General features: G+C 41.3%; 2 protein-coding genes across 2 annotated transcripts in view; one reads left to right on the top strand and one right to left on the bottom strand.

Moving 5' to 3' along the window:
• The window catches only part of Ndc80 (NDC80 kinetochore complex component), a 33,757-nt gene extending 23,943 nt beyond the window's left edge, over positions 1-9,814 (bottom strand). Inside the window, exons 1-7 of the mRNA XM_021149345.1 lie at positions 9,665-9,814; positions 8,551-8,660; positions 6,393-6,470; positions 3,609-3,732; positions 3,341-3,513; positions 1,290-1,392; positions 99-188 (exon numbers count right to left, since the gene is read on the bottom strand). Of these exons, the coding sequence (XP_021005004.1) occupies positions 99-188; positions 1,290-1,392; positions 3,341-3,513; positions 3,609-3,732; positions 6,393-6,470; positions 8,551-8,651 (669 nt within the window). The 5' untranslated portion in view covers positions 8,652-8,660; positions 9,665-9,814. The remainder of the gene's footprint in view (positions 1-98; positions 189-1,289; positions 1,393-3,340; positions 3,514-3,608; positions 3,733-6,392; positions 6,471-8,550; positions 8,661-9,664) is intronic.
• A 1,983-nt stretch (positions 9,815-11,797) lies between these two features.
• LOC110312442 (methyltransferase-like protein 4) lies at positions 11,798-12,462 on the top strand. Its single transcript, XM_021186033.1, is given in 5 exon segments — positions 11,798-11,839; positions 11,841-12,140; positions 12,142-12,231; positions 12,234-12,292; positions 12,294-12,462. Coding segments are annotated over 5 exon segments (660 nt in total).
• Positions 12,463-14,357: the final 1,895 nt, after the last annotated feature.

Raw genomic sequence — 14,357 nt, forward strand, 5'->3', positions numbered from 1 at the left:
TTAGAAAGCAAAAAAAAAGTTCTATAGAAGAATAATTTTTAGTTAAATATCAAAGCAACCTCTTTCTATAATATCATTTATGGTAACATACAGTATACCTTATTGTGTTTAATTCCATCTTCAGTTTCTTCTCCCCAGAGCTGCCCATCATCAAATAAAGGTGAGCTTTCTTTCATGGCAGTATCAATCTAATGAATATACAAACAACACATTCAGTTGGCTGAGTTGATGATCTGCAAACTCCACTGAGAAATTTCCAGAAGCATTTAATCATACAACTTGGAGTTCTAAAAGGGAGATTATTCTCAATCTTAAATATGACTCTTAGTATTTTAATAACTAAACATTCTGAGATTTAGAAAGATGAGTTCTGTGTTTAGTTCTGCTCCATAGAGGGAAATATGCAGATGCTTGTGCTGTTACTAATACACTGAGCATACATACATATTGCTACATTTATGTATGTATGTATTTATTTATTTATTTATATGTGTGTGTGTGTGTGTGTGTACACGTATGTGCATGTGTATAATACACCACGAATGTGGAGCCCAGAGGACACCTTGTAGGAGTTCGTGCACTCCTTTCACCAAGTGGGCTCTGCAGACTGAACTCACACCATCATGCTTGGCAATACGAGCCTCTACCTGCTAACTTGTTGGCACTATATACACATTCTAACCTAACACCAAGAATGCAAAACAGAACAGCCACATACAGAGTAAATCAATTCATTCTCTTATATGAACTCAATTTAGATGTTCAAATGAATTAAGTGAATATTCATACATTCAAATATAAATTTTATTCTTTTCTTCTCTTTTTTTGGAGGCAGGATCTCTCTACGTCACTCTGGCTACCCTAGAACTCTGTATGTAGACCATTCTAACCTCAAATTCAGAGATCAGTCTGCCTTTGCCTCCCAAATGCCAGGAGTCACCACACCCAGCTCTTAAACTTCCAACTTTAGCCACAAATGTGAACTTTAGATTAAATTGTACAATATGAAATTTTAGAAGCACTGTAGTTGTTTAAATTTGAAATAGGTAAGAATGTGCTTGTCTGTAATCTTAGTATTCAGGAGGCTAAGGCAGGAGGAAGAGGAGTCCTTGCCTACCTCTCTTATAAAGCTAACGGTTTAGAGAACTTCAAATCAAATGCGATTTGAAAACTGAAGCAGATTTTCAGACAAGTTGCAAAATATGATTGGGGAGAGGAATTGAAAACCTTTGAGGAAAAGAACAAACCCCACATCTCTAAAGGTAAGATAAGAACCATGGGCTAAATACCTTGATGCAGTCTATGAGCCACACCAAGGCAGCCACGATGTGAGGCCACGTGTGAGGGGCTCCCACTGTATACATGGAGCTCTTGGACAGTGTGAAGGGATACCTATGAGAAACCAGGAAAAACAAAAGGTGCCATCACATCAGGAAGCAAGCATACCAGCTACACTAGAAGTTACGTTTCAAAGCCGCACAGACACTGTGTAGTCCTAGCTTGTAGTGAAGGTTATCTGAGTCTCTTCTGGTGAGTTTACCCCTCCAGGATTTTGTGACTTTATTCAATTCCACAGATTACTTTGCACTTACAGTTCCTTACACTGCAGTGTTCAATAACCAAGAATAGAAGCCATCTCCTTAAATACTCTTATATTCTTAAATTCAGTGTACTTCCATTACACATTTGTGATTATCTGTCATCAAATCTAGTTTCCTCCCTGGCGTTTCTTCTTCCTTTTTTGTTTTTGGAGATGGTTTCACTCTATAGTCCATAGTCCTCCTTCCTCAGTTTCCCCAAGTGTTGGGATCACAGGTGTATGGTGCCATATTTGGTCTATGCTTAGACTCTGTGTGTGTGTGTGTGTGTAAAATGCTTTAAACTTTCTCTCTGTGCTGCTTAGTTTTGTCAATAGGACATAAACTAGAGTTATTTGGAAAGGTGGAATGTTAATAAAGGCACTGCCTCTGTTAGCGTGGGCCATGGGCATGTCTGTGGAGCGCCTTCTTAACTGATGACTGATGGGAGAGGGCTTAGTCCACCGTGGGTAGTACCGCTCTTGGGCAGGTGGTGCTGGGTTGTAGGAAAAAGCAAACTGAGCAACCCACAGAGAAGCAGCCAGTAAGTAGTTCCCCTCCATGCTTCCTGCGTGAGTTACTGCTCTCACTTTACTCAGTGATTGGTGTATGTGAACCACATAAATCCAGTTTGCTATGTTCTGTGTTTTACCCAAGTATCAGAAAACCAAATTAAGATGGCGTCATCATTCTCACCATCAAGATCTTACTGTTACCGTTTTGTTACTACAAACTGTGGTAACCAGGATGCCCCTTATTCATGTTTTTTTTGAGACAGGATCTCACCGGGAAGCTTTGGCTAGCCTAATATTCACCATGAAGACCAGGGTAGCTTCGAACTCAGAGATCTACTTGCCTTGGGTCTCAGAGTGCTGGGATTAAAGGCTTGCATGACCATACCAGGCTATACTTCATATTCCTCATTGTTTGAGCCTTATGACCTATTTCCCAAAGTGCTGTAATATTGTACTGCTATGGTCTGAAGGTTTATTCTGCAGAATTGATGTTGGGAACTGAGTCTCCAGTTATATATTAAAGATACCGAGATGAGACCTTCGGGAGGTGACTGTCACAGCCCACATGAATGAATCCACTTCTGTATTAGTGAAGGAGTGACCGTGTTAGAAATGTGACCTCCTTGATACATGTGTTCTTTCTTGCCATATAGTCCCTCTAGCACGCCACAACCCACCAAGAAAGCCCTTCCTTATTAGAGGCTGAGTAGATGCTGAACCCATGTTTTGGGGCTTCCTGTCCATCATTGCCAAGAGTTAAGCCACTCACTCATGTGTTTCAAGCCCACAGATTTTATGTATCAAGTAGACTAATATCTATATGTATCTTACAATATATACTACATAAATATATATGTACTTATACACTTGCAATTTTGTGAATATCGATGTTTTGGCTGCATGCATGTGTAACATATGTGTGTGGAGGCCAGAAGATGAATCGTTATATATGATTGTGAGCCACCACGTGACACCCTAACCTGACTCCTCTGGGAGATCAGCCAGCACTCTTAACCACTGAGCACTTTACTTCAATGACTCCTACATTTTATGAGTTACCAAGCAGTGGTGTTTTGCTACAGGAACAAAAAAAGTGGTATATTGCAGTATATTTTCCTTTCTCTTCAATTTATTCTACAAATACTGCTCATCTTAAAACTAATCCACGCTATTCACAAACTTATCACAAGTCTTCGTTTGTTTCTTCTCTGTGACTTGGTAAGGTCTCTAGACTAATGGAAAACATACCCAAGTGCTTTAAAAATTCTTGGGACCTCTTCTTCACATTTCGTACCAGGGAGTTCATACGACGGGCACAGGAAGCCATAGAGAAAGGCGAAGATCTTTAGGAACTCTTTAGTAGATGGGGCTTGCAGAGACTTCATGGATACACTATACACATAACCGTTTTCTGTAAGAAACTACAAAGTTCTTTATGAAGCATTGAAAGTTTTGGACTAGAAAAACATATTGGCTATAAAAACACTCAATTCAGACAATTTAAATTATTGAATACCTCATAGAGTTGTCGAATACACTGCTGAATGAATGCTTTGTCATTAAGTGGTCTTGGGTCCTTGATTTTTTCAGAACTGGAAAATATACCAAGTTGACTATTCCTGGATCCATGTCCGCTAGTCCTAGAAGCATATTTTTTAAAAGTGTATATTATTTCAAGGCTATACATAACATACACATGAGGTCACAGGAGTTTGTTTCAGGCATAGAACGAGGTGGAAACAAAAGGTGCTCTGGGACTGGGGACACAACTCAGTGGTTTGTTCAGCACACACAGTCCTCCATGCCCAATCCCCAGCACCACAAATGTCAAACCAAACCAAATGATTTCTTTGTGCCACCACCATTCATTATCCCTGAAGGTATGCTTCCAGTGCACAGGGCTTCTGCAAAGTCTATTCAATGACCTAAGCACTCCCATGCCTACTGACCCATAGCTGCTCCCTTAATTCAACTCCCTTGCCACTATTCTAGTGAAAAAAAATTGTCCAGGAGTATTAAGAGTTAACATGTGCAAAGGACTCAAAGCATTTGGCCTTTTTGAAAACTCAGGAAATATTAGATTCTGTAAATAACTATCTCTATCCATCAATCCTTAGAACTGCTCTAAAAAGAGATACTGCAATTATCTCCCTTAAAAAAAAAAGGTTAGGTTTAATCTGTGTGCAGTGTGTCTGCAAAAGTGTGTGCCACACATGTGTGAGTGTGAGAGACAGAGACAGAGAGAGAGAGAGAAACGGAGGACAGAAGACAACCTGTAGGAGGAGGGTCTCTTCTCCTACTGTCAGGAGCCATAATGGGACACGCTAATAACTATCAGGTGATCATCCTGAAGTGGCCTGCCTCGGATTGTCATATAATCTGTAACACGTGAGCCCTCATTAAGCAAGGCTGTGAGGGACTAATTTTAGGAAAGATTACTGCTATTAATAGGCTTTTCCTGTTATTATTAAACATATATAACAATCACTAAGTAGGACCACACCCCCTTTGAAGCAGACCTCTGCAGATCCACGAAGATCTACCTTCTTGTAGCGATGCTATATAGACAAATAGATGACTTAAGTCCTAATGATGATCCTATAAGAATTCCTAAAATTATATCTGTGATTATTAAGTTTTTTATAATGGGACTGCTATTGGATCCTTTTCTGATAGTCAAAGCTGCAATGAAAACTCTGCCAGTCTCCCAAGTGTCACCAGTTAATTGCTCTTAGATGGTAACCAGACTTTCTCCTACCCAGAGCACATTCCAAGAGGTTGTAAAACAATTAACCAAAGGTCATTAAAAGGCAACTAATGATTTACTATAGGTGCTAGGACAGAAGATAAAATATCGACTGGGTTTATCTATACAAAACTTCACTAATTAGTTATGATTTTAAACCTTCAGTGAACCTGTGGAGCTCAGACAGACGATGGATGTTTAGCCAGATAATTACTCTTAATGGCTCTGCATGTAAACATTTGCTGTTGTAAACTTGTTTATGATTTGATTTTTTGTGTGAACTTGTGATGAACTTTGTAACATGTGATCATGTATTTTGAAAGATGTCTAAGTACTGACGACAAAGAGCAGCACGAGAATCATCAATAGAATGAAGATCAATAGAGGAGACCTTTTTTGCCTTTCCCCACTTAGGATCTTTTGCTTTTCCCCTTAGATAGCTTTCACAGGAAACTTTTTACAACTTGGTAATAAACTCTATAATCATTTATCTAAGTGTCTTCTCTTCCTGAGACTTCCGACTAGCAGGCTGAAAGTTAGAGCCCAGCAGTTCCTGCTGAGATAGAACAGGGCAGCATTGCTTAGTCCTCCACTGTTAGGCTACAGTGTTAATCGCCTAAGCCAGCAGTCTTTTACCCTCAGAAAGAACAAGAACGTTTTTAGGACTTTTTAGAAGTTATCATCAGCATTTCAGTATAATTACAGAGCTAGAAAGCCCCAAGACCCTCAGACTTTAAAAGCATCACCAGAGTCCTACTCTGTGAATCCACTGCTACCCTGGCCCAGGCTGGGAGGCATCCTACCTTGTGGGACTGGGAGTTGAAAGCAGATTCCTAGACTTGGAGTTGAGAAACTTTGCCTGCTGAGCCATCTTGCTGGCCCAGAAAGGTTTTTAAACATTAAAAGCATTTTATTTTTGTAACCATATGAGATTATAATGATTTAGAGTTGAGTTTATATGACATTTTTCTGAGGTTAATTTCTAATATAATCAATTCTGGCAGACATAGACCATAAAACAAAAGCTCTCTGAAGTCACTATTAGCCTTCATAGTGTGAAAGAGTCGAAACTCAAATGTTGCAATAGAAGATGGCTCTTCTTTATCCACCGGATTCTGAGAACTCGGTACAGAACACAGTAGACTTGACCATCACCTTATAATCACAGAATCTTCTCACCACTAGCATCATGTAAAGCAGGCATCACCTAGGATTTTAACCAACACAGGAAAACCGGATCATATGTCCTGCTTCAGAGCCCCTTACAACCCATCATTATTACTGAGCTCTAAGAGAATGAAGAAATAAGAATCTACTCATTAGGGCTGGAGAGATGGCTCAGTGGGTAAGAGCACCCGACTGCTCTTCCGAAGGTCCAGAGTTCTAATCCCAGCAACCACATGGTGGCTCACAACCATCCGTAACGAGATCTGGCGCCCTCTTCTGGGGTGTCTGAAGACAGCTACAGTGTACTTACATGTAATAAATAAATAAATCTTAAAAAAAAAAAAAAAAAAGAATCTACTCATTAAATATAATTAAAAACCTCATTACCTTTTCCCAAATATTGAGACTTTTCTTTCCGATGTCGGTTTGTGTGTACTCAGCTTTCCAAAGGTTGATCTTTCTTTGCTTTAAAGAAACATTGAAAACAACTCTTTAAATCAAATGTAAAAATACTAGTTTAAGTAATTTTTGAAATATGTTAGAGTTAATACCTCTTTCCCACTGTCCCACTACCCACAACAATTTTTGAAAAATCATAAAAGTTTTTGGTAGCTGTTAGGTAGATGAGCTGCAAGATAGTATAATTTTAAAATGTTAAAAATGTTTAATCTATGTGTTTTTTTATCTTAAAACTTATTTATGTGGTGCTGATGGCTCAGCAGTTAAGAACACTGACTGCTCTTTCAGAGGTCCTGAGTGCAATCCCCAGCAACCACATGGTGGCTCACAACCATCTGTAATGGGATAGGATTCCCTCTTCTGATGTGTCTGAGGACACTGACAGGGTACTCACATACATAAAATAAATTAATCTAAAACAAACAAACAAACAAAAAACCCAAAAACCAAAAACTCTGATTAAAGTAGGTTTTAAAAAATTGATATTATATATATATAATATATATATATAATATATATATATATATATAAACTTTATGAATAAAAATAGAAGAAGTACTTAATTTTTGGTTGACAGCTTTGTTTGAATTTCTTTCTTTTAAAGTTTACTTTTTAAAATTTTGAGATAGGGTCTTAAGTCTGTATTCCAGGATGTCCTAGGACTCAGTATGTAGTTTGGGTTAGCTTCAGACTCAAAATTTTTCTTTCAGCATGGAACTAGATATAGCCATTTAAGCCATTATTTTCTAAACTATAAGAAAAATGGCAATGGTAACATTTTTGCTTTTAAGTACAATTCAATGCACAAAATCTTTTTTGGTGTAAGAAATGTGTCATGGTTTAAAGAAGAAAAAAGTGCTTCAAGTATCCAGAAAGAAAATATGTAAATAGTTTACATTTCTAAAAGTAGTGGAGCCTCACCAGGCACCGGTAGTGGTACACACCTTTAATCCCAGCAGTTGGCGAAGCAGAGGCAGGCAAATTTCTGAGTTCGAGGCCAGCCTGCTCTACAAAGTGAATTCTAGGACAGCCAGGGCGTCAGGGCTACATAGAGAAACCCTGTCTCCAAAAAAAAAAAAAAAAACAAAACAAAAACAAACAAAGCCCCAAACAAACAAAAAAAGTAGTGGAGCCTTATACTATATCAATACAAGTGATTTACCAATGGCTTATTAAGCAGCTAGCTTATATGTAGACTTTATAGGATATAGGGTTAGAGATAGCCTTCTGTTAACTGGAAGAGCAACCTCAGAGAGAAAAACTGATGTTTACCATAAGATATTCGTTGGTTGGCTGTTCTGTGAACTGTACAAGCTGGGGGAACTTACTATATAGCCACACTGGTCTTAAACTCACATTGCGCCATCATCATCATCTCTTTTTTTTTCTTTAAAGCTTTATTTAGTATATGTAAGTACACTGTAGCTGTCTTCACACACCCCAGAAGAGGGCATCAGATCTCATTACAGATGGNTGTGAGCCACCATGTGGTTGCTGGGATTTGAACTCAGGACCTTCGGAAGAGCAGTCAGTGTTCTTAGCCGCTGAGCCATCTCTCCAGGACCAGCCATCTTCTTCTTAGAGCCTTTTGAATACTGGAATTGTAGGTGTGTGTGTGTGTGTGTGTGTGTGTGACACCACACCAAGCTATGTAGCAAGTTCCCTTGGACACCTGCCCCCAAACTTGAGGGAATTACGTTATTGCTTATCACCAAAACAAATAAATCTGCTTCAATTTTATTACTACCTTTAGTATTTGGAAACATCTTAATAAATAATGAGTAGTGCCACGGTGCCTACTTAAACGGCTAATAACAAAGGAATAGGAGGAAAGCAAGCATTGACAATCATTTTATAGCACACCCAGTAAAGAATCTGACTATGGGAATTGGAGAGACAACGAGCTAAAACCTAGCATCGTGTCCACTTTTAGATTTCACTGCCCCCCACCCCCGAATCCAGTACTACTGGGAAGAGGCAGGAGTCACCAAGACATCACTTACACTTTTGTACTAACCATTTCTGGCACTTTTTTTGCTCTAGACAGTAAAGCAGGCAGCTGAGAAGCACAGGGGGAGGCACTTACGTTTGAGGGGTATAGAGGCCTGGCTTATTGAGGTCCAGGGTCCTTAACTCCTGCATAGAGAGGCGGCCAGCACCACAGGTGGAAACTGAACTGCGCTTCATTCTCGCAACCTAATTCAGGATTTCAGCGTTAGGAAAATGTTCCAGACTCAAGCAATTCATCGAGCAACAATTATTATCTTTATCCTCTAGTAGGAAAGCAACTAAGTTTGTTTCTTTACGACAATCGTTTCCTTGTATGCTATATTTATTTGTCCATGTAAACTGAAGTTCTTACAGAGAACACCTATGCAACTTCAAGTAGAAAAAAAGAGGCAGAAAAAGGAGGGGAAGATGGAGCTGAAGGTTTTGGGAGAAAAGGAAGGAGGGAGGGAGAGAGGGAGGGAGGGAAGGAGGGAGGGAGGACGACTGAGGAGGAGAAGGCAAGTGGAGCAGAAGCATCTGGCCTGGAGAAGTTCTAAGGGGTCTCTTATATGGGGAAGATGGTAGTGTAGTGATATATCTGCCCAATGTAGGCGCACAGCATGTATTCATATTAATTAAGTTGTGTTTTCATTGCCTGGGCTTATTTGGGTTGGAGATTTACTGCAACACCTTTCAACAAAGAAAAACAATCCAGTTTACAACAACACAGGCTGCTCCCGCATTTAAAACTAGTATCAAAATAATGTCTACGTTGGAGCCTGTCTCCATCTCTGCAGCATCAGACACTATGCACTCGGCCCTAGCTTCCACAGAGGGTTAGACAGATCGCATTTTTATTGTTGTTGTTTTGTCTTGAGCTAGGGGTGGAGAGTCAGCCCCTTTAGCGAGCTAGGCTGAGCACTGAGCCACACCCCTCCTTGTTTTGGTGGCTTGCGTTCAACCTAATTTTACTCTCATGATTTCACTGGTTTCCAGTCACGTCCATACCAGGCTTTTAAGTTGCAGCATCAGGACGGGAACACAACACACCACTCAGCTTTCCCCCTGTCAGTCCCTACCTGTCAGCATCGCCTTCTCCCGCTACGAACGTTGCAGAGCCGGGCAGATCCCACCCCAGCTCCCTCGCAACAGTCAGCTCCAGCGCCGCGGACCATTTTAACACAGACAGAGCTGATCCCATCTCATCTTACCTTTTGCTCAGCTTCTCAACGAGACCCGGCGCCCAGCTTTCAGTAAACCGCACGAATGCATACAAAAACAGCCGCCCAAACCAGAGCGTCCGCTTCCGTCAACCCACCGCGGTTTGAATTTTAAAGTTTCCGCCCGCGCTGACGTCAGGACTGCGACGTCGAGCACGCATGCGCGCTCGCTCAGCGCCCGCCCTCGTCGCCGGAAGTGTCCGCATCGGCGGCCAAGCGCGCTCCGGGCTCTTCCCAGGTCGTCGTTAGCGTCGGCGACCCGAAGGGAGTCCCGCCCTGTCCCGGAAGCTGGCGTCTAGGACGAGTAAGGCTGTCGGGGCGGAGCGGAGCGGCCCGAGCCCTCTTGGAGTCGAGTTCCGTACAGCAATATGGCTGCGTCCTGGAAGTAGAAAGCGCGGGTTTGTCTCCGATAGGATGGAGGCCAGGACCCAAGCCGATGAGGCGGCGTGAGGTTCCTGACGTTAGGAGAGGCTGTGGAGTGTGGCGGTGGACGAGCCTGAAGGATATTTATCATCAGGCTTCCTCAAGTGCTCTGGATTCCCGCCGCCCAGCCTCGGAACTACAAGCAGGCGTTACCAGTTCCCCGATGGTGGTGGCCTGTCCCTGGGCTAAAGGGTAGATTCCTGGATCTCGGCGCTATTGTGCCGGTAGCTAGTTTTGAGCTAAGCAGTCCTTTTTTGAGTTTGAGGTTCCCTAGCGGTCACAGTGTCTCCACTTTACGTCTCTACTGGGAAACCAAAATCTCAGGTATCACGAAGAGCTCCATCACCAAATAGTAGTCAGCAGATATATTAGCAGGCATTATATTTCAGACTCTGTAAGCGGCAGTTCATTTACTTCTCGAAACTGATGGGATTAGAACATAAAAATGATCGTTTTAGTCGGGCGTTGTGGTACACGCCTTTAATTTCCGCGCTCAGGAAGTGGGGGTAGGGGTAGGGGGTGAGATGGGGGGGATCTCTGTGAGTTTGAGGCCATCCTGGTTTACCTAGTGAGTTCTGGGACAGCTAGAGCAACATAGACACTATATCAAAACAAAACAACCAACAAACCAAACAAACCCAAGCAAAACCACCCCAAACAAAACACACACGTACAGACAACTACAAAAACTAAAGAGATAATTTTGAGGCTCAGTGAAATCAAGGACTTTAGTTTGTATGCGGGGCAGGGTCCACACCCGAGAGAATCTTGAATTTGAGGCCAGTTTGATGGACCTGGCATACACCAGGGCAACCTAGTGACACCCTGTCTTTAAAAAACAAACACTATTCTGCAGTCAGTTGCATAAGAAATTTGACTATAAATGCTATTAGACGAGCCTTTAATTTGTTTTTTATTCGGTGTTCTCTTAAGGTTTCCACTACATTATAATAAAGCTATATCCAGAAATGCAAAACATATCTTAGGTGAAGATAAAGCAGTTCTGCAAAACCTAGTTACTGGAGTGTGGCTCAAATAGATTATTAGATCTTGACGTTTTGACCTAGCAAACTAGTTAAGTCGTGAACTTCTGATTCATACTGCACTTGGTTTGGCTGGAGCAGTCTTTTAATCTTACTGCCCTCCAACTGATAAGGATTAGGTAGGGCAGGGATCTGAGAAATGGAGTGACTTCCTGTGGCAATTGTAGTTTGAAAGCACAACAGCTGTCTTTCCTTTAATTTATATCATTTAAAAAAGGGTAGATTCTTGTAGGTAATTACTATCCTTTGATTTGACAAGACACCTTTTAAGGATTTAGTGACTTGAATACTTGGACCATGTGGACTCGTGCCTTGACTCAAGGACCAACACAGGACCATAGAGGGCACCGGAAGAAAGGAGGATCAAAATAAGGAGCATCTTTGGCCAAGTTGGCTGAAAAATTTGACCAATTCTGAAATGAAAAGACATTTAAAGTATTGCATGTTTTCCTTAAAGGTGGCATGTACACACTCACCTTGTATGTTTAAATATAAAACCTTCTTGTGTGTACAAAGTACATCATCGATATACAGGACAGTGAGAACTTAATTACAACATTGGTATCAAACCCAGGACCCGCACGCTGAGCTGTACTCCCAGCCCTGGTTGTGATTCTTGATTATCAGGTGTTTGTTTGTTTGTTTTGGTTTTGTGAGGATGTCTGTGGTGCATCATTTGCCTCCTGGGTGGTTACTGGGTCATCTTTCATCTTTCTTTCATTAACAAGGTAAACTATCAACTTCACCAGCATCAAGAGCCTTTTTGTAATAAAAGCAACCCCACTTCTTCTGTCTACACGGATTCTCTTCAGCTGGATCCCAGGTCTCCTTTTGGAGCTTCTGCTACGTGCTTTGCTCCTGACTCCACTACTGTGTCGGGCAGTGAGGATGGAGGGAGTTGTGAAGTGATCACCCAAAAATATGTTTTCCGATCTGAGCTATTTAATGTCACCAAACCTTATATAATTCCAGCTATTCACCAAGAGCGCCAACAAAGTAACAAAAAGTGAAAATCTACTGAGTGACGATGAACAAGAGGTCTCTGTTTCTGTTGGGAAAGTAGGAAGTGTTAAGCATCTTTTTTTTTTTTTTTTTAAACATGAAACAAAAAAATTTCATTAAGTATCTCAAACATCTTCCCATTTTCTAAGTATAAAAGAGTTAATCATGCAGAAGGTGTTAGCATGTCCAAGAGCGATTGTGGGTTGCCCTACAACTCATTGCCTAGCTGAGAATCACAGGCTTTTTATCCTCCTGTCTCCACTTCCCAAGTGCTGGGGTTCTCAGCAGGTGCTGTCAGTCACCTTTAATCATACTTTCTAACATCCTGCTATTTTAAACAACACATTGCATGTTTCAAAAAGTAAACAGAGGTCAGGAGAGGTGGCCCAGCAGATGAATAGAGGTGCCTGCTGCTGAAACTCACGGTCTGAGTTTGATCACAAGGGCCCACTTGGTGGAAGGAGAGAACTGTCTCCCAGAAGTCTCTAACCTCTGCCTGGGTGTCGTGGCTATGCACCCCTCCCCACAATGCACAATGCATGCATGAATAAATAAATGGATTCTCAATGCTTGTGAGAAAACCTGAAAGAAAACAAGAGTCTTGTGACCTCAGATGCTTGAAAATCATGAAATTGTTCTTGGGATGTGCTTTTGTGTCCCTCTCAGGTGTAGCAGATACATGGGAATTTATTCATCACGACTGGACTTTGTTACTTGTTTATATGCCTTTATGAAAAAAATCATGTTTTTACCATATCCTGCTTGTCAACCTCGTTTGGCTGCCTTTGTGATTGTACCTGTTACTCACGTGACTCTTAACCCTCAGAGTATAAATTGTCCGATACTCTGATAAACTGATAAACTTGGCTATCGCATGAGAGATTAATCAGCTTCATCTGTTGGCTTCCTTCTCCCAGGTGTCACTGACAACAAGAGTGGGAAATAGTTACTGAATGTTTTTACACCTGTTTTTGCTTTTAAAATTTCTATGAAACAGTTTCCAGTTATTCAGTGGATTTTAGGGAATTTTAAAGGCCTTGTTTTGGTAATAGGCTCCTATAAATAAAGTTTGAGAGAAGGGTATTTTTGGAAAGTTTTCTAGTGGTAATAGGAAGTCTTCTATGGAATATACATATTTATAAGGTACTTGTGTGTGTGTATGTTTTTTAAAGATTTATTTATTTATTACATATAAGTACACTGTTGCTGTCTTCGGAAACACCAGAAGAGGGCGCTAGATCTCATTACAGATGGTTGTGAGCCACCATGTGGTTGCTGGGATTTGAATCACCATGTGGTTGCTGGGATTTGAACCGCTGAGCCATCTCTCCAGCCCCATGGTCCTTGTGTTGAGTATATACTTTGGGGCAGTTTTCCAGATGTTTGAGTCTGATACAGTGGTACATACACAGTTGTAATTGGAACACTTGGGAGGTAGAAACAGGAGGAACAGGAGCACCAGGTCACCCTTGGCTGCACAGTGAGGTTCATGGTCAGCTTAGGCTATATGAGATCCTCTCCTAAAAAGCCAAACACCCCTCAAAAACAACAACCTCCCCCCAACAAAAATAGATATTTGAGCATACTCTACAGGATTAAATGGCGGGAGTAGGGTTTTTCTTTGCTTCTACCATGTTGACCATTGGCCCTGGGGATTGAACTGAAGTTGTCAGGCTCAGCAGCAAGCACCTTCAATGTATGCTTTAATCTTTTGGGTGTGTTCCAGTAGTCCAGAGGTGATTGTATAAACTCCCTGTAGATACTGTCTTGTTAGGGGTAAGAATGAATGATTGTTCATTTAGCAAATGTGTGAGCTCCTTCCATCTATGTTTGTGCATAATGGTGAAGCAAGATGAGCACAGTGCCTTTTATCTATTGTACCTCAGAACTGGTTAGAAAATTAGGGAAGCACACTAAGAGTTAGAGTAAGGAAGTTACTCATAGTAACCTCTTCCACTGTGGGAGGTACCTGAAATGCTGTCAGAAATGCATGGGTTTTGTTGTTGTTGTTGTTGTTTTTTTAAAGATTTATTTATTTATTATATGTAAGTACATTGTAGCTGTCATCAGACACTCCAGAAGAGGGCGCCAGATCTCGTTACGGATGGTTGTGAGCCACCAGGTGGTTGCTGGGATTTGAACTCTGGACCTTTGGAAGAGCAGTCGGGTGCTCTTACCCACTGAGCCATCTTGCCAGCCCGTTTTTTTTTTTTTTT

The sequence above is a fragment of the Mus caroli genome, chromosome 17, assembly GCF_900094665.2.
Source record: "Mus caroli chromosome 17, CAROLI_EIJ_v1.1, whole genome shotgun sequence".
Taxonomy (NCBI): Eukaryota; Metazoa; Chordata; class Mammalia; order Rodentia; family Muridae; genus Mus; species Mus caroli.